Below are 24,030 nucleotides of genomic sequence, written 5' to 3' on the forward strand. Positions count from 1 at the left end.
TCTGGCCTTCTGTCTTCACCAATGTTGTTTTCTCCTTCCCTCCCATTTCCCGGTGAGATAGAAGGCTGAGCTCCAGAACGCACGCCTCATCCTTAACAAGACGCACGGGCAGGTCTCTGTCAGGGCGTGACACCCTCTGCTAAACTGCTGAGACTCTCAGACACCCACATCATCGACGGCACAGATGTTCTCACTCTCCAGATTGCTGCAGGCCCCGGCAGTGCTAACTGCCGGTGTTTGTTCGGCCTTTGACGGAGCCGTTGGCTCTGCGGAGACCTGTCCCTTGGCAGCTGTGCGGCAGAGCGGACTGCCCTGCTCTCCGGCAGGGTGCGCGGCGCCCAGAGAGGCAGCGTGACTCGCCCGGCTGAAGAGCCGGTGACCACAGGTGTCCTGTGTTTCTCAGGGGGCCACGTACTGGTAACTCAGGCTCGAGCCCCTTGACCAGGGAGGGTGTTGGCTATGTCACGGATGTGTCTTGGTCAGAGCTTCACGTGGAAGCTTCACGCAGAGGCGCTGTTGCGCAGCCATAGACTGCTCCCCCAGCTGGTCGCTTCACCTTGGCATGAGCCTGGTCACGTTTGTGTATACAGGCAAGTAGGTCATGCTGTGAGCCAGAGCGGAGTGGGGCAGGTCCTACGGTGGCAGAACGCTTCTGACTCCCAGTTCTGGAAAGTCCAGTCGAGTCCACCCGTCTGTGCCATCCTTGTCCATTCTCAGCAGAAGGAAGCACGGTGTCCTTGCACACAGCCCCCTTCTGCCTTCCCACAGTCCGGCATTTGCCAGTGCCGTCTGTGGGCCTGGTGGCTTGGACTGTCACGGCTTTGGGGGTTGTGTTTTGTTCTCCTCCGCACCCCCCCCCTCCCTTGGGATAAGGACAGGGCGGTAGGTGCTCTTGGCATGAGAGCGCCATCCAGGTGATAGGGTCAGGGATATGCGGTCAGGAAGGCCTCCAGTGGGGTCTCTGTGCCGCCCCAGTGCTGCTCACCGAAGCTCTGTGGTGCTGGGCAAGGGCCTTTGCATGGATCAAGAACGTGGAGGGCCAGCTTGGCAGTCAGACTGCCAGGGTTCAAAGCCTCATTCTTCCACTCCCCAGCATGCGATTGTGGGCAAGGTAGCTGTCTTCTCTGTTGTGTCCTCTTCTGTGAAATAGGTGTGGATCCGGTACATGTGTCCTAGGGCCGTTGTCACGATTAGGTGAGATGATCCATTCGGGCTCCCAGAGCAGTGCCTGGTAGTAAAGTTCAGGACCATGTGCCCACAGTTTAGGCAGGAGAGAGAACAGGAAGCAGTGCTTGCTCGGAGGCAGCTGTTCGAATGAAGGAGGAACACACACACATAAGGAAACCATGAGATATGGAGGGTGCAACACGGGAACCAATGCAAACAGCCTAGCTCTGGGGACTACGTGGGGCAAGCGAGAACATGGGCTGGGTTGCAGAGTCAGGTTCTGGACACACATTGGCTCCCTCACTTACAGACTCACTGGCTTAGGGAAGGTCACTTCGCTTCTCTAGGCTTCAGATACCGTGGTAAGAAGGTGCTAGCTGTCACCTTCCAGAGTCGTTCGGTCACTTTGTTGGTGGAGTGTTTGTGACCTTGTCCGCCATATGCAGGGGGCTCAAGAGCCAGTAGGTGTTTGGAATCGTGTCAGAGCTGAGCTAGGAGTTGATGGGGGCAGGGAAAGTGCCACCAAGTAGGGCTTAGAAGGGAAGAAGCAGTCCTTGGGGAGGGGGTAGGAGGGCTACTTAAGAGTGGGTGGCCATGTTTCGTGATCCAAGCGTTCAAAAGCTTAAAAGAAGACGAGATGTTGACCAAACCTCCTCTCCTCTTGCTGCTGGTACCCTGCTTCTGCCCTGGTTTCATTGTGTCCCTTTTGTTCCAGAACCCGAGCAACTTCCCGAGAGGAGAAGAACCTCCAGGGCTTTCTGGAGCAGCCCAAGGAGAAGTGGGTGGAGAGTGCCTTTGAAGTGGACGGGCCCCACTATTTCACGGTCCTGGCCCTCCACATCCTGCCCCCCGAGAAGTGGAGAGCCACACGCGTGGAAATCCTGCGGAGGCTGCTGGTGACCTCTCAGGCCCGGGCAGTGGCTCCAGGGGGAGCCACCAGGTCAGTCTCTGCCTCAGGAAGTCCCGTCTTCTGGGCTGCCTGGTGCCTGGATTACATATTTCCCGTTGTGTGTAAAAGCTGCTTTGCAGCGTGTGTGGTAAGTGAGGGCCTGCTCGTTTGACTCGGTCATTGACCCTGTCCCTTGTGGTGCCAAGGGTCTAGGCCCGATGGCCAGCAGGTGCCTTGGCCACCTGTGGGTCTCGTGTTCAGCCTCTGGAAAGGTGGAGTGAGGCTTGGGTCTGTGGAAGATTTCAGAGAAGCAGCCAGCCAGGCGCAGGGTGAGACTACTGGTGAGGAGGATGAGGGCCAGCAGGGAGCTAGGGCAGGTGACTGGGTTTTCCCAGTCTCGCTGGCCTGGCCATAAACTGGGAAAGCTTCCGCATGGCTGCACTGGGGATTTTCTTTTCTGACCGTGAAAAGCTCATTATCTCTCTCCCTGGTCACATTCCTGTGCTGTCTGCCCCACGTTCCACGAGCCTTTCTTCTGTTTCTCCTGTTCGTGTGGACACGTCCCAAAGAAGGAACGATCTTTCAAGGAAGGAAGCGTCTTTGTTCTCATGACCTTGTGCTGTGATTTGGGTCAGATGGGCAGCATCTTGAGAAAAACAGCTGTAAACAACAAGAAGCCCTTTGAGATGACTACAGGGTTGCCACACGTTGCGTGGACTCCACGGGACTCCTCTCTCGGCTCATGGTGGCCCATGTGCTGTGTCTGCCTCCCCTGGGCTTGAGAAGGGTGTAGGTTTGTCAGCTTGCTTCTGGCACTCCAGGGAAATCTTCACTTCTGGAAGATCTGTTCTTGTCTGTCTGCCCTTGCTAGGATCCAAGGGAACATTTCCACATTTACAGGCTTTCAAGCCCCTGATAATGACAGACCAAGTGGGCACAGCCATGTGCCTGGATCGGCACCTGGTACCTTTTACCCCCACCAGCTCTGGTTTATCCGCGTTGCCAGTCAAAGGCCCCTCCACCCTCGGACTAGGTCAGAGCTCTGCTCTTGAGTCCTGCCAGTACTAGCTGCTCTGTGTAGAGGAGGAGGGGGTGAGTCTCATTCAAGTTCGCACCTAACCCATGCCCCCTTTCAGACGTATCACTGTCCTGTGTTTCCCAGAGTCCAGAGCATTCATGCTGAGCTAGCCGCTAGAAATCAGAAGTTCGATCCGGAAGGTAGCAGGTTGTTCGTAAGCCAGGCTCAGCCTGTCCCTGTGAGGGTGGCTGTCTGCTGGGCACTGGCCCTCGGTGGCAGCTGTGAGATTTGAACCCACAGGAGCCGTTTTGCTTTCAGTTAGGAGACCAGAACTCTCTGCTGTCCCAGGCAGTGGGGGAAAAGCCCATCTGGTCACAGCTCACTTAGGAAATCCAGTGTGAGCCGCCCTCGCGGGTTGCCATTTTCTTTGTGGCAGTTTACTCACCTTTATTAATTCGCCTTAAATAATTAAGTTGGGCAGGTCGCTCGATTCCTGCTTACCAAAGCACAGCAGCCACCGAGTCTGGCGTGGGGTGGAGGCCTGAGCTGGAGCCCCTGAAACAGGCTGGGCGTGAGCCCCGTATTGGGACACTCTCTGAGGAGAGACTGTGCCGGAGGGACACTCAGAGGGCGTCGTTCTGGCGGTTGGGCGGTGTCCCTGGCAGCAGCAGGCTTTGTCCTGAGTCTGTGATGGGGTGGGAGGCAGTAGCCGATACAAAAATCTAGGAATTTGCACCGAGAGAAGTTGACCTCTTGTGCGTGTTTTACATTCAGGAAGAAGGGTTCCTCTGCCAGGAACTTGTAAGTCGTTAGGCCTGGGACTTAGGCTTCCGTCTGAGCCCTATCTGGTGTCCCGTGGGCAGCAGGCAGAGTCACAGACGAGTGGGTGTCACCCTTGCCCCCAGGCTGGCCTGGCAGCAGACCTCGCTGTGGGCTGCCGAGTCCACACGCAGGGCAGGTGGGAGACAGCGGGTGCCCTGGAGGGTATGGGGGTGCAGGGAGGGAACGGGAAGAATATTGTAGCAAACAGAATTGTCTGACTTCATTTTGTTAATGAATTTACCTTTGCTGAGTGTACGTGTGGATGCCATCCCGGGCCCCACAGTTCCTTCTCTCTCTTTTTTTTTTAAACTTATATTCATTTTGGAGAGACAGAACATGAGAGTGGGGAAGGGGCAGAGAGATGGAGACACAGAATCCGAAGCAGGCTCCAGGCTCTGAGCTGTCAGTACAGAGCCCGACGCGGGGCTCGAACTCACGAACTGCCAGATTATGACCTGAGCTGAAGTCAGTTGCTCAACTGACTGAGCCCCCCAAGCACCCCCCCCCCCGCCCCACCACACAGTTCCTTCTCTTAAGGCCCATATGGGATGATCTCACTTTATGATTCTTACCTACACACAGACACTTTATTTATTTATTTAAAAAAAAATTTTTTTTTTTTTTTAATAAATGTTTTTGTTTATTTTTGAGACAGAGAGAGACAGAGCATGGGCAGGGGAGGGGCAGAGAGAAGGGAGACACAGAATCCGAAGCAGCCTCCAGGCTCTGAGCTGTCAGCACAGAGCCCGATGCGGGGCTTAAACTCACGGACCGTGAGATTATGACTTGAGCCGAAGTCGGACGCTCAACCGACTGAGCCCCCCAAGCCCCCCTCACCCCCTGCCCTGCCACACACAGTTCCTTCTCTTAAGGCCCATATGGGACGGTCTCACTTTATGATTCTTACCTACACACAGATACTTGAATACTCAATTTTAGTTCCCTTAGTTACGGACTTTGTTCTAGTGCGTTTTAAGACAGAATTTCTGTGACAAGGGTTCATCTAGCTTTTATTTACTGCAGATGTGAAGGCAGTTTGCAAACAAAACGTCTTGTAGATCTCGGACGGTAGAAACTGAATCCTATAGCAGAGGGGTGTCTGCTCTCTCTGCGTTTCATAGTGGCTTTACCACTGTGATCTAGTGTCCTCGCTCCTCAAGCCAGGAGTGCCTGCTGAGAGGGCAGAGGATGGTGTCCCAGACCGCCCCCGCTATTCCAAGAGCCCGCTGGCCTTGAATCCTGCGCTGAATCGTTAGGTTGGGTAGAGCTGGTCCTGGGCAGAGACCGGGACCGTGGCGGTGGCTCTGGGACAGCCCGGGATTTAGAGGTGGCGGTTGCATCTTCCATCCTGGATGTTACTGTTGCCCAGGGCCAGTTTTCCACCAGCTCGCCGTTTTGTTTTTGTCTTTGTTTTTGTTTTTGTTTTTGTTTTTGTTTTTGTTTTTAACACAGCCCGTGGTTAACAAATCCTTGTGTTTGGCTGGTTTAGTCTGCTGACTGTATTTGTGGAAATGGCTCCCAGCGGGAATGTCAAGGCTGAGGTAGAGCCCTGTTTCCCCTTCACGTATGAGGTGCTGGCAAGTCCGAGAGCTCGTGTGGGGCTCCACAGAGCAGGGATGCGCGGGCCTCCCTGGCATCTCTTCATGGCAGTGGCCTCTGGTTGCCACGTTGCACGTGGTGTTCCCCCTATTCTGATTCACCCTGATCCGGAAGAGAGTCAGTACTGAGGATGAGTATTTCATGGATTATTTTATAGTAAGTAAACCCCTGGGTCCAGGCTTCAGAAGTTCTTGCCCACAGCTGCTTTTTCCCGAGAAGATAGGCCAGTAGCTGACGTGGAGACGTGCGTAGATTCCTGGATCCTTGACTTGCTCCGCTCCATCGTCGCATGTATCCCTCCAGCGTCTTCACGGACATGCGATTTGATTTTCTTTTCCAGGCTGACCGACAAGGCAGTGAAGGACTACTCTGCTTATCGCTCTTCCCTTCTCTTTTGGGCCCTCGTCGATCTCATTTACAACATGTTTAAGGTAGGGAAGCCATCGGAAGCTCAACTGCCTTCTGCAAGAGTTTGAACTTTTTGTGCTGCTGGCTCTGACCCCACGCAGCAGCGGGGCGGCTGCCCCCCCCTCTGGCCTCTGCTGGGAAGCGAGCTGCCTCCCCTGCGGAAGGATTTCCACCGTCGCTTAGACCCTTTCACCTGCGACGTCCGTTTGTAGCCCAGACCGCTCCTGTCACCTGGTCTCAGGCCTGCTGCAAACTCACTTCCCCAGGCAGACCTTCCCTCCTGAGTCACCCTCTGTTTGCCCTTGGCCCTCCGTTTGGGTAAAGTCCATTGCCTTGTGTGAGTGTGACCTACTCCAGCCTAGCTTCCGGTAGGGACACTGCTCTCTGCCTTGAGAGAGTCAGAGGGTTTGGGGATGGTTCCTTGTACAATCTGAGTGAAGCACGGTGAGATCCCCTTTTCCTGGGGAAATGCAGATGTGACACCTGCAGAGAGGAGTAGCGGTCTCGACTTGTAGCCTGTAAGTGACACGGTGCATAATAAAGGGGCTGCAGGAGGAATGACACGAGACTTTGCTGTTCCTGGAACCAAAACACGTCCTCCAGGGGAACTTGGGTGTAAACGGGAGGGCTGCTTTTTGGCATCGAGAAGGCCTGACTGACTCGAGGCATTAAGTAATCCACCCCCGGGCCTGTCTCCTGTCGGTTCTTGTAGAAGGTGCCTACCAGCAACACGGAGGGAGGCTGGTCCTGCTCTCTAGCGGAATACATCCGCCACAACGACATGCCCATCTACGAAGCTGCTGACAAAGCCCTGAAGACCTTCCAGGAGGAGTTCATGCCAGTGGAGACCTTCTCGGAGTTCCTCGATGCGGCTGGTCAGTGTCAGGATTTTCTCTCTCGAAAATCTTCTACAGCAAAACCCACGTCTGTCTTAGAGGGGCCGGTATTAGCTTCCGTCTTCACGGCAGAAGGAACACAAGCAAGAACCAGCCTGTCGGTCACTGCCAAACGGTCTGGGAGAGATAAGTAAACACCAGGCCACTGGGAGCAGGAACAGCAGCTGGGACACGTGGGGACTTACTGCGTCCCACGCCCTGTGCTGCTCAGTGGGTACGCGTGTTCGGGGTGGAACTGTGGTTACCCCCACTTCATAGGTGGGTAACTGAGGCTGTGAAGATTAGAGGAGTTTCCAGTGGGGCAGACCTGGAAAATTGGTAGAGCCTCTAAAAAAAACCAAAAGACCCTGAAAAACATGGGGCACCTGGTGGCTCATTCAGTTGGTTAAGCGTCCAACTTTTGATCTCAGCTCAGGGCCTGACCCTGAGATCGAGACCTGCTGTGTAAAGAAAACGTTCTCCCCAGATCCCACCATCAGGAGAAAGCCTCCACTAGTATTTTTCTTGTCTGTCTTCACCCTCTGGGAGCTACACTCTCAGGGGTCTCTAGCGACGCTCACAGAATTCTGCTTTCCTCCCAGCCCTGCGCCAGCTGACGGAGGTCCCTGTGTGCTGGGGGCTTCCGGTTTGACTGTGCTTTGCAGGTGGCCTCGGCAGAAGCCGAGCACCGTCATGGACCTTTGTTGGCCCAGTGCTACCCCCGCTATCTGGTGGTCACAAGTTGACATCGCTCAGCTCAGCGTTTTTGTTAACTTGCAGCCTCGACGTTGTCCCTGAGCCACACGCCTTCCCAGGAGCCATTCCTGCCCGAGAGCTGGTGGCCCGTGTATTTGTGTCCTCGGTGCCATGCTCTGGGGAGTGTGTGAGCAGAGGCTGTTGGTGGGGACGGAGGGTCTGAGCACGAGAGGAGGGGTGGCAGGGGAAGGACGGTGTTCGCCTCGGTTCATGGCGTCCCAGCCATCCCGCAGCTTGCAGCGTCGTCGCCAGCCTGAAGCAGGGGAGAGCGGGACCTGCTGGGCAGGGAGCCTCTGTAGCCTCACACCAGGGTCGGGTTTTTACGGTGTGATTTTATTATTTCGTTTAGACTGGCAGAAAATTTCAGAATACCAGACACACCCTGCTCAGATGCAAGGGCAAAACCACCTTCCAAAACCAACAAGGGGTGATCGGTGCCAACCTTTCCCCCGTTAGCACGGATGCTGGGGAGAGGACCTGGGCGTGAATGTCGCCAGGACTCGGGCTTAACAGCTTGGCGGCCGTTAACTTTGAGCGCCCTGCTTGGGGGCCACAGAGCCCCTTCTGTGCACTCGCACATTCACACGTGGTCTCATTTAATCCCTACAGTGACCCAGGTAGGACTTGTTACTGTCCCCGTTTGATGGTTGCAGAAATGGAGCTCCTGAGCTTTGGCAGCTCGCTCGAGATCCTGGGACTAGTGGTTGGAACGAAGCCCAGCTGAGCCCAGGGCCCTGGTACTGTGCTCTGTTCCTCGTGGCCCTTGGGGGCACTGGTGTTAGCTTTTTCTTGGCCCCGGCCCCTTCGAGAGTATGCTGCGTGCTGTGGACTCTCTCCCTCCAGAAGGCCCCTCTGCTTTGCACGGAGTTTCAGCAGACGAGAGGCTCCCCTGTGGTGGTTCGTGGACCTGAGTTAGAACCTCTGCCCTGGGGGTCGTAGGGTTGGTCTCTGCCACTTTAATGCCTTGGAACACACGGTGGCGCCTGGTTGCAGAACGTGACCAGTTCCTCTTCCAGAACGAGAGTGCTTGCTCAGTGACTGCCTCCCCGTCATCGCCAGTGTGCCTGGGAGCAGCGTGTCGGAGCTTGTCGGGGCACATGGTGTTCTCTGCGTGGATGCGGCAGCCGTGACTCAGTGGGCTGGGGGCTGTGCGTGCCTGCGCCTAACCCACCCCTGCGTGCCCCTGTTTTCCAGGTCTGTTATCAGAAATCACTGATCCTGAGAGCTTCCTAAAGGACCTGTTGAACTCCATCCCCTGAAGATCACACGGAAACTGCAGTTAGCAGAGACCGAAGCGAGCTTGCCTTCCATCCTCCGTGTTCTTCCCTCGTGTGCATCGATCCCCTCCCCCACGGGACGCGCGGCACCACTCCTCCCCCCCATGTCTTGGAGTGGCTTGGGGTTTTTAGGCTTCCTGTTCTGTCTTGTGTGTGTGGTGCACTAGCTATGAAGTTGTCTGTAACCCAAGCCGTGGAAGGGCCTGTGCGTACCTAGGCGCCACGCGCTGTCCTGGCCGACTCCGCACTCGCGTGTGCACATCTTGGCAAATAAACGAGTGACTGAGCACACACTGAAACAGAAGGTGTCGCCTGCTGCTTAAACCCACCCCGAGTGTCCCTGGCCAGACGCTGTCCTTGGCCGTGTGGCTCTTTCTGGCATGAGTGCAGGAAGACGGACGAATCCGCGTCGCCATTCTTGTCAGTACCTGGTGGAGCCCGTCCACCCGGCCCGCGAGCCGGGGCAGCACCTTTGAGTCTGAGCTTCCTGAAGGCAGACCCCTCGGCCTCCCTTAGTTTTTCGGCCTTACAAGCTGGAACCCAAAGACCCGTGGAGCCGGTGACTGCAGACCTCGGCTGAAGGCGGGCTCAGTGGAGCAAGGGTGCTTGACGATCAGGCTAGCTGCACGTCAGAGACCCCGTGGCGACTTCGCTTCAGGGTCGCTGTGTTAGGAGAGGGCCCGGGGCAGGCCTAGAGCCAGAGTAACGAGCAGCTTCCCTTTGCTGACCTTCCCTCTGCCGGTGTGAGTGTGTGTGTATGCGTGTGTGTTTCTAGTCTTCCAGCAGCCCTGCAGGAGAGGGCCTGTGAACGGGCATCATTTGCCCAGGGCTGCCCCACCAGTAGCCACCGGAGCTGTGAGTCTGTGCCCCTGAAGCGCTGTCCTGCCCCGCGGTGGCAGCTGCCTCCAGGGCCTCGAGACCCGCTTTCCCACGTTCGTGGGCAGTGGCCCCGTTGCTGGCGAGGCAGCACGACTCACAGGGGCCTCTCCCCAGACCCGGGCAGGGCTGCGCCAGACGCGGCCTCATGGGGAGGAAGAGCTTGGTGACAGCCATCTCCTTTGGTCGCCTGTGGGCTCTTCTGCCGACTGCTGCTCTGAAGACTGCCGCCTCTGTCTCGATGCCCAGCTTATGTGGCTCGTTCCTCAGGCCAGACCATTCGGGACAGGAGGTCCTCTCGGGCCCCTTTAGAAGACTTCCACATCCCTCCCTCAGAGTCTCTGACCGGGCAGCCACAGGCAGGCGGGAGTGTCCTGCTTGGGACTTTGCCAGAGAGACAGAGGCGATTTGTTGCAAGAGCACGGCTGGAGGCCCCAGCAGGCGAGAGTGTGTATGTGTCCGGGTGCATGAGTGCACGTCAGTGTCGGTGCTGGGCGAGGGGCATTCTGGGGGGCTGACGGGCATGCCAGGCTCTCCTCAGATCCCAGCCCTGCCGCCTTTCGTGTCTCTGCAGCCTCACCTGTAAAATGGGCATATCAGCAACCGTGGGCAAGGGCGTTACCAGGTGTACATGGGCAGGTCTGTCTGCCACGTGGGAAGGGAATGGCTGCTCCTGTTAAACTCATTTTCAGTCTCCGTGATTTTGCCTTTCTCTTTAGCAAAACTTCACGTCTCAGCTGAGTTCCAAGTGTGTCTAGTGAAGGAGGATGAAGCACCTTGGACTCAGGGACACGTGCTTCTCACGCTGACCGCAGCAAGGTCACGCCCTCTCAGACCCCTCGTCTCCCACGTGCCAGTGGTCTCCCGAGAGGCCATTCTAGGTACACGCTCGTGCACAGAATTGCTATTACATAACGTCCCAGCAGGGACGGATGGGAACAGCTTCGTCTGGGACGGCAAAGCCAGAAGGGAGAGTGGGGAGGGTGCCAGTGTAAACGGCCGGATTACACCTGCTTACCAGGTGTCGGGCTTGCTGTTTCGGCACCATCGTAGGCTGAGCCACGTTTGCAGTGACACCGCAGGGCATCAGGAGTGTTGACAGGGCACTTTCACAAGCTTGTCCGTAGCCTGGTTCCTTCAGCCTACGGAGCTGGGGTCACCAAAGCACGTTGCAAGGTGTCGGTTTATTGTCCTCTGCCCTTTTTGTATTTCTTGCAAAGGCCTCGGGGAATTTTGGCCCCAGCCCAAAAGTCTCAGCTTCTTGTTTTCACAGCCACAGCTTTCCTGGTGTCTGCACGGGCTACCTGCCGGTGACTGCCGCAGTCCCAGACAGGCTGCTGGCGTGGTGACCGCATGGGTCTGTGACCGTCCCAGGTGGTGCCTGAGGCAGAACTTGGGCCGGAGAGGAAGCTGGTCTCGGAGAGAACCCTGCCTCCCCGGACCCTTGCCCCGTGACGTCAGCGACATGGTGATGAGGGACACCAGGCAGAGAGCCACTCAGTCCCTTCCTATCCCGAGCCATTTTCTGGGCTCGTTGCTTCTTGGGCCTCTGTCTTTCTCAACTGGCAACCCCCTTTGGGAAATTCAGATGATTCCAGAATGGCAAGGCCTGGTATTGGCTGCAATTTTTAAGCCCCTGAAGCCTGTGTTCATTAAAGCTGGAGAGGGGACGTCGGCATCTTCCCTCCTGGGATTTCTAGAGCCCCTGGTGTCCTCAGTCGGTGTCCTGTCTCTTCTGGCAGCCAGCTCTCCCAGTTCAGTTCTGGGTTAGGGGCTAAATGGGAGGCTGGGTGGCCCCTTCCTGAGGCCCCCTCCCCTGACCCCGGTTATGTTTGCCGAGAACCAGGGCCTGGGCCGGGTCCTCTGCGTGTAATTCTCACGTGGACCTTACAAGTTAGGTCGTGTTCCCACCTTGCAGTTGAGGTAACTGCCCACTGGGCTCAGGAGCTGCTGGGTGTGCGGGACTCCTGAGATGCGTCCGCTGCCTTACTTGACTCGTCTGTGCGAGTCTTTTGTGTCTACCCGGCCCCAGGCCCTGTGCTGAGGGCCTGGCGGTGTGTCCACAGTGTCCTTGTAGGGCCTGGGCTCCCCTGAGGGGTGCTAGACGGTAGCAGGTGAAGATGTCAGGGGAGGGGCGGTATGGGGCAGAGGGACTGTGACCGCCACGCAGTTTCCTAATGCGGTCAGGTCAGCGCCCAACCCCCTCTAACCCGCCCACTTGTCACGGGCATCCTGTGGCCCTTCAGACCGCAGTGGGACACCTGGTGTGTGTTTGGCTCCCTGGCATTTCCTGCTCTGGCCAGGCCAGCGCTTTCGGGGACTGGGGACCAGCTAGGTAGGAAGACTCACTCTGTTCTCTGGCTTCAGATACGCTCACCTGTCCCCAGCTGGCCACCTGTCCCCACTGCTGCACCTTTGTCTCCGGAGCCTCCTCAGGGGTCTTTCTGCCCCCTCCCCCCCCCCGCAGTCTGTTCCCTGAGCACCCCGACTCAGACTCTCCCGATTCACGCATTCACCGCTGCCATGGAACCGAGGCTCCTCCCCCAGCCGTCAGCCTCCCCTCCCATCCCTCCTGCTGCTGCTACTCCACACGTGCCCCTGCTGTCCCAGAGCACCGAGGGGACAGCAGGCAGGGGGGCGAGGCTTCTCTAGGCCACCTCGACCCTCTTTCTGCCTCGAGACTGGTTTAGGGAGGCTCAGATGCAGAGGAAGGGAGCCGGGCAGCCTCGAGCTGTGAACGAGGACAAGGACCGGCCTTCCCCAAATGCTTCCTGGAAGCGGGCGCTTCGCCTGCCGTGCCTCAGTCAATCCCTATTGCCGTCTCGTGTGGCAGGTGGCACCCTTCTCCAGAAGGGAAACTGAGGTGCAGAGAGGCTAACAGCCTAGGTCCGCCCTGCTGATGAGGACCCAGATCTGGATGGTTCCCAAGCCCCTTGGTTGCACTAATGCTGAGGGGGAGGTGCAGAGGAGGAAGAGGGTGTTCAGGGGTCTGGGGGTGTGACCCTTGCTCTCTCCTGTCCCCGAGGCTGGAGAGACTCCCCAGGCGTCTTTGCCTGCAGGTGCAGCTGCAGAGAGCGTCTCCCAAGACTACATGAGCTCTGAGCTCTCCATTCTCCATCAGCTGTGGGCAGTGTGGTGTCGTGGGGACGTGCCAGGGCCCAGAGAGGGCCCAGCTCTGCTGCGTGCTGGCCACTCTCCTCTCTGAGAGTGAGCAGGAAGTGAAGTGATGCGGTAGAAGGTGCTAGAACCCAGCACGGGCCCGGGCACAGGCCCCCTTCGTATATTATCGCATAAGGGAATCACAGACTGTCCGAGGTCAGGAGCCTTTGGGAATCCCCCCTCCTCACGTGATGGCTGTGAGGGCAGATGTTCAGCCGGGACACGTGTGCACGTATGCACGTGTCTGCACGTTCCACAGTGACTCCTGTTTGCTTCCCGAGTTACTTCTGCCTCTGCTACTCTACAGCCCCTACCCCGGGCACTGCTCCCTTTCCTGCCGGTCCTTGTCTGTCACCTGATCTGGGGGCCTCGAGGACCGCCAGCTTGCCCACTTTGGCCCCCCTGACGCCTGGAGCCACTGGGCAAGGCGTGGCCGGGCGCAGAGCTGCGTTGGACCCCACCCTCCAGAGCACCGGCCTGGCCTCTGAGGGGAGGTGCCTGCTCTCTGCGATGCGACCCGAGGACCCTGTCCCTTCACGCCCTCCTACCTCTCACCTCTGCTCCTTTGCCGGCTTTGGAGGTGCACCCTGACCCTGTCACTCTAGGCTGGGATGGTGGGGCACAGAGAGGAGGGCCTGCCTGAGGCCCACATCTCAGGGTCTGGGGCATTCAGGCTCAGGGGCATTCCTGGCCTGTCACCTGAGTGCATGAAGAACGATTGCCACGTATTGGCTGACACTGGCCAGAGAAGAGAGGGACTGGTGTAGGGCTCAGAGGAGGGGGATCTCTCTTGGGGAAGAGAAGGTGGCCGGTGGTCAGTGCACAGACCATGAACTTCAGCATCTGCAGTGGGCCCCATGCTTCTACCTGAGGCTGGGGGTTGGGGGTGGCCGGACTCCTCGGGAGCAAGAGAGATCAGGACTCGGGACATCCCAGGCAAGGGGCAGGACCCAAGTCCGCCCCGGGGTGACCAGCTCACAGGGGAATCAGTGAGTGGGCCCAGAATGCCCTGCTGGGGGCCAGCGCTCTGGTCGTGGGTGGGATTGAAGGAGGTGGGATTCCAGGGTCTTGCTTGTTGCTCTTTGGACCCTGCCCTTCACGTCCCTCTGCCATCTTGCCCAATATCCTTGTCACCCCATCTGCCCCAACCATCCCCCAGCCTGCTCGGTCTCTACAGGGGGGCTCCTGCTGGACCCTCGTCAGGCTGTTCTCGGGTTTAGATATCTGGGGACCCCAACACACTCATATTTACCGAGCACCTGCTCTGGGCTGAGGCGCATTGTGTCAGACATGATCTTGTCCTTGCTACTGCTGTTCTGTTTCACTCAGAGAGGTGAATTCACTTGCCTAAGGCTGCACAGCCCATAAGGGGGATGCTGCCGCCACGCAGCCAGCCGGAGCTCCGCTCACCCACCTGGGCCTGCTCCCCATCTGGTCTGGGCATGGATTTGGTCAGATCCGCCCAGCTCCCAACACAAGGCACAGCTCTAGGAGCCAGGACCCGGCCAAGTGCCCGCAGGCAGACAGGGCGGCCACACTCAGAACCGTGCAGAGGGCGGGACAGACAGAACGCGAGGCCCTGGGAACAAGCTCCTGGCTTGGAGGACAGGGCAGATATGTGGGCCCCACTGGCCCTAATGCCAGGGCAAACAGGGCAATTAGGAGGTAGCTTTCGTTCGGTGGGGACTGAGTGCTGGGCTTGGAGCTGCGAGTGGCCGGTGGCCCCGTCCCGGTCACATGGCTGCCCTCAGCCCCGGCCTCTGCACAGGGCAGGAATCTGCTTGTTCACAGGGACGAGGTCACAGCCCTATGGAACGTGACTGTACACAGCAGGACAACGCCACTTTGTTTCCTCTCCTGGCTCCGGAAGTGGCTGCTGGTGGGCAGATTGTTTTCCCGGCACAGGACACCAATCCCTCCCTCCTTCCCTGCTCCCGGTGGCCAGAGGGGCTCCGGCCACCTCAAGAGAGAACTCACAGGCAACGGTCCCGGGCTGCGGGTAACGGGCCCACCAGCCTCCACTTTCCCTTTCCTCCGCTTTCCCTGCCTCAGCAGCCCCCTCTCTGCCCGCTGTGTGCGGGGCCGCACTCCATACCCGACGCTCACGTCTCTGATGCCCGCACCCACAGAGGTCGGCATTTCTAGTTCCGCTGAAATGAGGAAATAGAGGCTGCAGGGTGGTGTGCCTCATCCAGAATAGGCACCCCCGCTAAGGATGGCCAGATGAAATCCTGGTTGCCGAGCCAAATCTGAATTTCAGATAAATGACAAATAATTCTTGGTATAAACATCTCCTCACTACTGCAGAGGACAATTTTTGTTTTTACTTTTTTATTTTTTTTTTATTTTTATTTAAAAAAAATTTTTTTTTTTTAACGTTTATTTATTTTTGAGACAGAGAGAGACAGAGCATGAACGGGGGAGGGTCAGAGAGAGAGGGAGACACAGAATCGGAAGCAGGCTCCAGGCTCTGAGCCATCAGCCCAGAGCCCGACGCGGGGCTCGAACTCATGGACCATGAGATCGTGACCTGAGCTGAAGTCGGAGGCTTAACCGACTGAGCCACCCAGGCGCCCCGACAATTTTTGTTTTTAGTGTAAGTATATCCCCTGCGATGGCTGGGACCTACTTATACTAAAGTAATTAGTCCTTGTTTATCTGAAATTCACGTCGAACCACATGGCCCGCATTGTCATTTGCTAAGCCTGGTAACGCTAGCTCAAGTGGCTGTTGAGCACACAGATTTGCACAAACTCAAGCCCTGATTTGGAGGGAGCCGGTCCACTTCTATGGGAGAAAGTTCCAGATGCAACTCCCCACTGTGGGAGGCTGAGGGAACAGCAGGTGGCCCAGCCTCCAGGCTGGAGAGAGCCTGGTGTGTCTGGGGGGGCTTCCAGGTGGACAGGCCTGGAGCGTAGGGGAGGGGGCCCTGGGGCTGGTGAAGAGGTTCATCCTGAGAGCCATGTGGAGCCCGAAGAGTGATGAGCAGGGCAGGCAGGTGCCGGAAGCCTCAGCTCTGGCCTTTCTGCAGTGGCCGCCCCTTCACTGGACTGTGCCGAGCCCCCTGTGGCCCAGCGCACGTCCCTCTGCAGCACACCCGCCCTGCTCTGCCCCCACCAGAGCTGCTCGGCTCTGGGGGCAGATTTGGGTTCAGCTGGCTCTGCGGCCTGGGACCAAGCTCTCTTCCTCTCGGGGCCTCAGTTTCTTCCTGTGTAAGACGAACATGCCTCATCCATCGGGTTAACCGAGAAGGTGCTTGCACAGCACCAGTTACAGAGGAGGCTCAGGAAACGTGAGTTGCTGGGGTTATGAATGACTCACCCCCAGGAGGGAGCTTTCACAGGCATGGTTTGGGTTCCATCGAAGGGAAACGCAGCTGCCAGGAGGGCTCCCGCAGTGACATGAGCAGTCTTGGGGGGGCAGTGAGTCTCCTGTCATCGGAGGCATCCGGACAGAGGCCCATCTACCGACACGCCACCCGGGGGACAGTGATGTCAAAGGGCACTTCCAACTGTAAGGGCTGGGTGGCAGGTGAGAAGTCCAAGGGCTTTGGAGTCAGACGGTGCCGGGTGCTAATTCTGACCCCCCCTACGCTCTGTGACCTTGGCTAACCGCCTCACCCTGCAGCCCTCAGTTCTGTCCCCTGGGAAGGCGGTGCTGCCTCCAGGGTAAATGTCACCATGTTTGCAAAGGGCTCAGCACAGAGCGGGTGCCAAAGAGTTGTGGGTTCTAAGAAGCATCTCCCTGATGTGGGAATGGAGGCTTCTGAGAACCTTTCACGGGGCCCTGCCAGGAGCCACCCATCCCCTCCCCGGTTACTCTGGCCGTCCCCCAGCAGGTGGGACTGGGCTGTGGCGAGAGCAGCTCCAAAGGGGACCCTCGGATTGGAAGAGAGAGCCCCCCCCTGCCTCCGGGGTCTCCCTAGCACCCCCGGGAGGGCTTGCAGGGCCTGAGCCTGGGCTCTGTGCTTTGAGGCAGCTGTGAACCTGACCAGCAGGTTGGGTGCTAGGCCGGACCGCCCTCAGTGCCCCCCGACCTGGGCACTGTGTTCCCCCCACCTGGGGAAGCTGCCAGAACAGGACACACACACGTGCCCAGACGCTTTCATTTTATCAACTCCTGAAGGGTGGAAGGTGGGCAGAGATCTGTCCAATTAGCAGCTTCTGGGGAAACTGAGGCTCCAGAGGGGTGGGATTTGCACAGTCTCATGGGTATCAGGCACCACGGGGCACACAGCCTCCTCGAGAAGCTGGCAGAGGTGCTGTTCCCAGGAGGCCCCAGAACAGGAGGGGCCACCGGACGCCCCCCCCCCCCCCGCCACCCCCGGCTTCATACTAACCAGCCAATATGTGCCTCATTCCAGGGAAAGCGCTTACAGGGTGTTTAATCCCCGCAGCCGCCCTGTGAGCTGGCACTACTCTCGTGCCCATTCCACAGGTAGGGAAACTGAGGCCACCCTGTCAGAAGCAGCAGAGCAGAGATTTGAATCCGAGTCCATCCAAGGCCTCAGTCCACAATCTTTATGCCTTTGCCACCTCAGTCTCCATCCTCGGCCCAGCTGGACTCTGTCTTGGAAACATCTGGACTCGAGTGGCCGGGACTATGGGGGGCAGTCACGAAGGACTTCTTAGTGTTCCAGAGGCTGAACGTGGCAAATCAGTTCAAGAAGGGTTTTTGGGGGGTGAGGCACATCTGGCCCGCGTTTTGTTTAGCCCGAGAGTAAGAATAGTTTGTGCATTTTTAAAAGGTTGGAAGGAAAACAAAGCAGAATGTGTAACAGAGACCGTATGTGGCTGGCAGAGCCCCAGATATCACCATCCGGCTCTTTGCAGAACATGCTTGCCGAGCTCTGGTTCAGATGGGGGATCTGGAGGCTCACAGAAGCCAGGCAGCCTGGGGACTGACCCCCACATCCAGCGTCCCTTACAGCCTAAGCCACCCGGAGACCCGGTGCCAGCCGGCCTGAGCAGCTGGAGGAACCCACTGTCTCAGCCGCCGAAACATCCAGAGCAGGAGACCCAGGACCGGTGGATCTCGCGGCTCAGCCGGGCCGCTCCGATTTTCTGATGGTGATGGTGACAGGGGTGACAGATGTTCATCGAGCACTCACTCTGTGCTGGGCCCATGTCACCTGCACGCCTGGACTCCTTAACCCTTACAGTAACTCCTCAAAGTGGGTGTTAGTATCATCCCGCTTTACAGATGAGAAAACGCAGGCTCAGAGAAGGCAAGTGTCATCCCTGGGTCACACAGCAGTTAAGCGGTAGGGCAGGAGTATACCTGCTCTGATTGCAAAGCCCCGTATTTGGGTGTTTTTTTTTTTTCATGTTTATTTATTTTTTGAGAGAGAAGAGAGGGAGAGAGAGAGAGAACGGGGAGGGACAGAGAGAGAGGGAAACACAGAATCTGAAGCAGGCTCCAGGCTCCGACTGTCAGCACAGAGCCGGACGCAGGGCTTGAACTCAAGAACCGTGAGATCGTGACCTGAGCTGAGGTCGGACACTAAACCGACTGAGCCACCAGGCGCCCCTCAAAGCCCCATATTTGAATGGCTCATTCCAGAATTCCAGCCCCAGCCCTCCACTTCGGGAACCCTCCATCCGTCCGCTGTCTGCCTGCTCTTCTGTGGCCTCATGCCGCCTTATTCCCCCATTTTACAGACGGGGAAGCTGAGGCCCGGTTAGGGGTGGTAGAGGGACCTTCAGGGCAGGGCTCAGCGAGTGGTTTCCGGAGACAGACGGGTGCCCTTTTCTTTTCTTCACACGTAGCCTTCAGTTGTCTTTTTATCGTAGGAGGGCTCCATCCCCCGCCCACACCTTCCCTCCCCCAGCAATGGCTTTCTGGAGAGTTCAGGCCGGCGTGGCGCTGGAGGACGTTCTACAGTCTGGACTTGTCTGGTCATTTAGCTGGTCCTTTACCTGTGTCATGTCCTGTAACCCGCAAGTCAGGTCTAAGTTGTTCCAACTTCCTGGCAAGCGCGGGTGAGCCTGGGGACTTCGTTTGCCAACTCCTCATGGGCGGGTGCCCGGCCACTCGGGCTCCCATTTGATGGCTCGGTCAAGCACGGGACCACCCGGCTGACCGATGTCTCTCTCCTGGAGAACTTCACGCCCTCATTTGCCTGGTGTCTTCAGAGCACTTTCTCTGTGCCAGGAGCAGGGGTCGGGGGCACGGGCATGACTTAGGCATGTCCCTCTTGGTGTGGGCTGAGCCAAGGGGTGGACAGGAGCTATGGTTTGCGTTGGAGGAAGGAGGTCAGGATGGAGCGAGCAGACGAACACGGGGCCGAGGGAGGGGGCACCTGGGCTGAGTCCTAAACAACCAGTAGGACAGAGACCCAGGCGGGTGGGGCAGTAGGGACAGCAGGGGGAAGACATTTCGGGCCAGGCGGCAGAGGGGAAGGTGGGAGGGTCAGAAGCAGCAGGGGGCTGTGAGGACTGCAGGTGCTGGGGCAGCACCAGGTTCACCCCCACGGGAGGGACGTGCAGCCCAAAGGCAGCGGCCAGGCGCCCTGAGACCTTGGTCCCTGCTGGACGCACCCGGCCATCCCTTCCCAAGGTGGCTGTGGGGCTGCTGAGCTGAGTTGCTGAGACAGTCACCTCCCAGGGCGGGAACCACTCAGCTGCCTACCACTGGTCCTCCGCCCCGTCTCCGCGGTGACATCTCTATCTGGAGCGCCTGCCAGCCCAGGCATCGTAAAACCTGCTCGGGGAGGTGCTCCCCCTCCCTCCTGGCTCAGCCCCCTCGCCACCTCGTCCTCGAGAAAGCCGTGCTGGCAAAGCGCGAGAGTTTCCTGGCTCCTGGCCTGCTGGCAGATGCGGACTCAGGCCCCGAAACAGCCCCCCACCCCCGTCTGCGGACAGGCCCGGGGAGGGCCGGAGGGCTGGGAGCTGTCACCTAGCATGTGACACATCTCACCCTGCCTTCCTCCCGAGTCAGGGGGCCAGCCTGCTCTTCCTGCCCCGCTGCCGGGACAGGCTGCCCATCACTCTCCAGAGAGCAGGTCCCTGGCCAGGAGGCAGTGACATCATCTTCTCTTGGGCAAGCTTCGTCTGCCAGGGTGGGGCCCCCACCGGGTAGAGGCTGGCACGTGTCTGGGCACCTGAGCCAGGCGGGCCGGGGGGACAGGGAGGCAGCCACACAGCCAGGATCCGGAGGCCCCTGTCTTGAGATTTTCCCAGCCTGCCCTGGGGCAGGCCAGGGTCCTCCCCTGAGGGCCTGGGGCCGGGTCTCCACGAGGCGGGACTTCTTATCTGTAAGTCTGCATCCAAAGGTTAAGGGCAGCTGAGTCTCAGGAGATGGAAGAAACAGAGAATTCCCTGGGTGCATGTTCCTCAGTGCGAGGATGGGGATGGGGGCGTCAGGCATGTGTCCCCCAAAGGCATTAGGACCACCTGGCCTGTGAGGAAACAGCTGCATCCACACTGGCCTTTCTGTTCCTCCAACAAGCCAAACCCTTTCCAACCTCAGGGCCTTTGCTCGTGATGAACGCTCCTTGCTGAGTCTCATAGACTCCTTCGTGGCCCTCGGGGCTTGTTCATGTGGCATCTCAGAGACACCTCTTCCAGACACCTGTCCGTTGCTGCCCCCCCATCCTCTCTACCCCATCGCCCTGATTTACTATCTTCGTGGCACCTGTCCCGTGCTGAAGTTTCCATATGGGTCCACTTGGTTGTGTGTTAACAGCTGGCCCCCTCTCTGGCTGTCTCTTGGTCACAGCTCTCTCTGGCTTGGGTGTAATTATCGCTTGAAGCGTCGGCTCCCTGGTACCCGAGATCGCCGAGGGCAAGAATGCAATCCTGTTCTCTCTGTACCCCTGGCATTGAACTGGGGACACCTGAGAATATTTCCACCAGTAGCCTCGCATTTGGTTTGACCTTTCCAGGACGAGCGCCTTAGGGAAACTGAGGCAACTCGACCCATTTCTGTCCCCAGCCCCATCTTCTGGACCTGCCCACTATCCTGGGACAGGCACCAGGGGTTTGTTGCGCCTCAATAGGCCCCGGGGCCCGGCTGGGGCCCTGCTCACGGTGGGTCCTTACGGTCTGAGTGCTGAACGAGCTTAATGGGAAGGAGGAGGGAAGGAAGCCTGGAACGTGGGGGGCTCCTAGGCTTCTCTGGGTCAGTGGTTTGTATACCTTATTTTTTTCCAGCCAAACTCTAAATAAAGCCCTTCCCCATATATGAAGAGAAGCCCTAGGCCCGGCTCTGGGGACATTGTCCCAGCGGGAGCTAGAGTCCCATCTAATTGGAATGCCCCTCCGCCCCCCCCCCCCCCCACACACACAGGTGGACCACAGCTGCATGGAGAACAGAATAATTACCATTGGTCAGAAATAACAGCCCTGTTTTACAGATGGGAAACTGAGGCCTGACAGGGGAGCGATGACAGGGGAGTGACGGGCCCTGGAAGCGCTACCCAAGGACCTCTCCATAGGTTTCTCCCACGTCTGGTTGTCCAGCCATGCCCTGGCCAACATGTTTCCCCTGCCCGCCTGTGGAAGGCCTTTGTGCGTGGTCCTCCCTTTACTGGGGCCACAGAGGACTCTTCAGGGCCAAAGACTGCCTCCACCGGCCCTGGAGCTGGCTGTGACTTTCTCCTCCACCCTGGGGGAGAGGGGTGGGCCCCCCAGAATGCAGGATGTCTGGGGGGAGGTCAAGGACGTCCTTTCAGTTTCCTGAGGGTGCTGGAAGGAGTGGTGGGCATTCATCCGCTGGCTTTAGCGGGGGCCACATAGCTGGGAGCCCATGTTCTCTCTGTTCCCCTTCTGTGGAATTTGGGGAACAAAATTCCCACCATGGGGAGTGGTGTCCCTGGCAGGCCAGGTAAGAGGTCCTGTGCTGAGCTCAGCTTGGGGCTGACTCACGCAGGTGCCTCTCCCGGGGGCCCGCTGGAGTCGCCCGGGCTGCAGGAGCCCGGCCTCCCTGGGGCTCCCACGAGGCAGCCCAGTGGCTCAGGGCCCTGTACACGTGTGGGCTCGAGAGTGCCACCGGCCTGCCTGCCTCCCCCTCCTGCCTGTGATGAGGCTTGAGCGCAGCCCCAAGTGCTGGGCTCGGGGAGCTGTCCTCACTCACTCACAGGTCCTCACTGTCCTCACGCCTTGGCCCCGGGGCCTGCTGACTTGGGGTTTTGTTCTGCGCTGGGCCTGGGCCCGCCCTTTCAGGAGGACGTCTGTCCTAGGTGCCCATGGGATTCACTGGGGAGAACAGAACAAGTGAGTCCTAGGCCCACACAACACACAGACCATCCCTTAGTTTGCTGGTCCAGCTAAAGACATTCGACAGCCAGGCTTCTAGGAAGAGAGCCCATGAGTACAGCCTGTGCTGGCATTTCAGCCACCGGTGATGTCTGTCCCAGAGGGGAGCTCTGGAGGGCAGGGACAGAACAGCCCAGCCCTGCCAGGTGTGACCGGAAGCACATACTTGGGAGTCCTCAGGAGGGGCTCAGGGGGGAGGCAAGCCATCCCCCGAGAGGGCAGTAGAGTGCGGGGTGCTGGGGGAGGGGAGGTGCAGATTCCCGGGCTGACACCTGCTAGCTGTCAACTTTCTTTCCCGGTCTGAGCCTTGGTTTCACCGACTGCCCAATGGGTTTACTGAGCCTGCCCTCCCAGGGCTGGTGCAAGGACTCAGCGAGTTTACGGAAGGCTTTGTAAACCGTGAAGTGCTGAAAAACTGGTGAGCCGTTCTGATGACCTGCCACGGGCAGGCAGATGATGCAATTCCCGAGTTCATCCCCGGGAAGGCCCGGAGCCCTGCTGCAGGCTCGAGGCGGGGGATCCAGGAGAGCCTGTCCTGGCTAAGGCTGGGAATGTCCTCAATTCCCTTGGCACTTCAGCTGGGGAAATCTGGTTGGAGACACAGCGTGCTCCTCCCAGGACTTGCAAGAGAACACAGTGATCAAGAGGTTAGGGTCTGCATCAGAGAGACCTGGGTTTGAATCTGCACTTTACTATTTACCGGCTCTGGTAAGGAGAGTGTCCACGGGGGTCACAGGGACCCAGAAGGCAGAGCCCAAGCAAGGGGAAAAGGCAGCCCCATGGAGGGTTGGCCTGGTGCGGGTATCAGAGCCCAAAGGGTTGGGAAGTTGTCCACGCAGGGGAGAAGCCTACAGGGGGTGCCAGAGCCCAAGGGAGGTGAGGAGGGCACCCCTGTGTGTGCGTGGGATGGGGGGACGGCAGAGGGAGACTGGTTACATGTAAAGGGATTGACCGGATTGGGAAATATGCTAAGGATAAAAGAAGCCAGACTTTCGTGTCAGAGAAGAGAGCTGCAGGTATAGACAGGGAGAGGAGGAAAATGAACCCTGTGTTGTTGGATTGGAATTAGAGGTGTCTGTGTGCATGGTTTTTAGTGTAAGAGAGGTACACAAATACAGAATTACATGTGTGCATTAGGTACTCGCCATACACACACATTTGTATACATGCATATGTGTGTGTGTGTGTGTGTGTGTCTGTCTGTATAGATAGATTTTCTGCCCCCTCCCCCCATCCCGACTCCTCCTCTGTCCCACTGAGAGGGCCTGGGAGCAGCAACTTCCCACTGGCAGTGAGCACATTTGACACGCAGATGTTGGCTTCTATGTACCCTTCTCCACTCTGCAAAGAGCCACGGTTCTTTGCAGACATGGCTGATTGTAAGGGAAAGTACCAGATGAAGCTGGGATGTCTTCTGCCAGAAAGCAAGGAGATGCTCAGAGAATCACGGAGACATACTCCCATGCCCCAGGAGCCGCTTGAAGGGACGACCACTGGCCCTGGTTATGTCTGTTGTCACAAACAGCGGTAATAATGGATTATAAGCTGTTGGATACAGTAAGCAGCCACGTGTCCATACTATTCTACCTCAGTCAGTGAATACATTGAAAAGTTGATGAAGAAAGGATTCTTTACAAAGCCTCAAAGTATGTCCTCACAAATTGCTTATTAATTACAAGGCAAGAAAGAGTAACTTGACAGGAAGGAAACCTGGCAGATTCCACCTTAAGTGACCCAATTTGACATCAGCAGTAAGGGAACCAATTCAAAGCCAAGTGGGTGGCCCCTGGGATGAATCTAGCCATGAAGAGACATCAGCCGAACCCACATTTTACAAAATAAAGGACCTGAATGTCTTCAAAAGGAAGTGTGAGTACGGGGTCCGGACAGAGAAGCCCTGATAGGTCCAGATTCCGCCCTGGGTGCT

At 57.9% G+C, this 24,030-nt stretch overlaps 1 protein-coding gene across 1 annotated transcript in view; it reads left to right on the forward strand.

Moving 5' to 3' along the window:
* UBR4 (ubiquitin protein ligase E3 component n-recognin 4) overlaps window positions 1-9,115 on the forward strand; it is a 131,391-nt gene extending 122,276 nt beyond the window's left edge. Inside the window, exons 103-106 of the mRNA XM_019461565.2 lie at window positions 1,883-2,107; window positions 5,836-5,926; window positions 6,616-6,778; window positions 8,729-9,115. Of these exons, the coding sequence (XP_019317110.2) occupies window positions 1,883-2,107; window positions 5,836-5,926; window positions 6,616-6,778; window positions 8,729-8,793 (544 nt within the window). The 3' untranslated portion in view covers window positions 8,794-9,115. The remainder of the gene's footprint in view (window positions 1-1,882; window positions 2,108-5,835; window positions 5,927-6,615; window positions 6,779-8,728) is intronic.
* The last annotated feature ends 14,915 nt before the right edge of the window (window positions 9,116-24,030 follow it).

This window comes from Panthera pardus, unplaced genomic scaffold (genome assembly GCF_024362965.1).
Source record: "Panthera pardus isolate Hobbes unplaced genomic scaffold, ASM2436296v1 HiC_scaffold_11, whole genome shotgun sequence".
Lineage (NCBI taxonomy): Eukaryota > Metazoa > Chordata > Mammalia > Carnivora > Felidae > Panthera > Panthera pardus.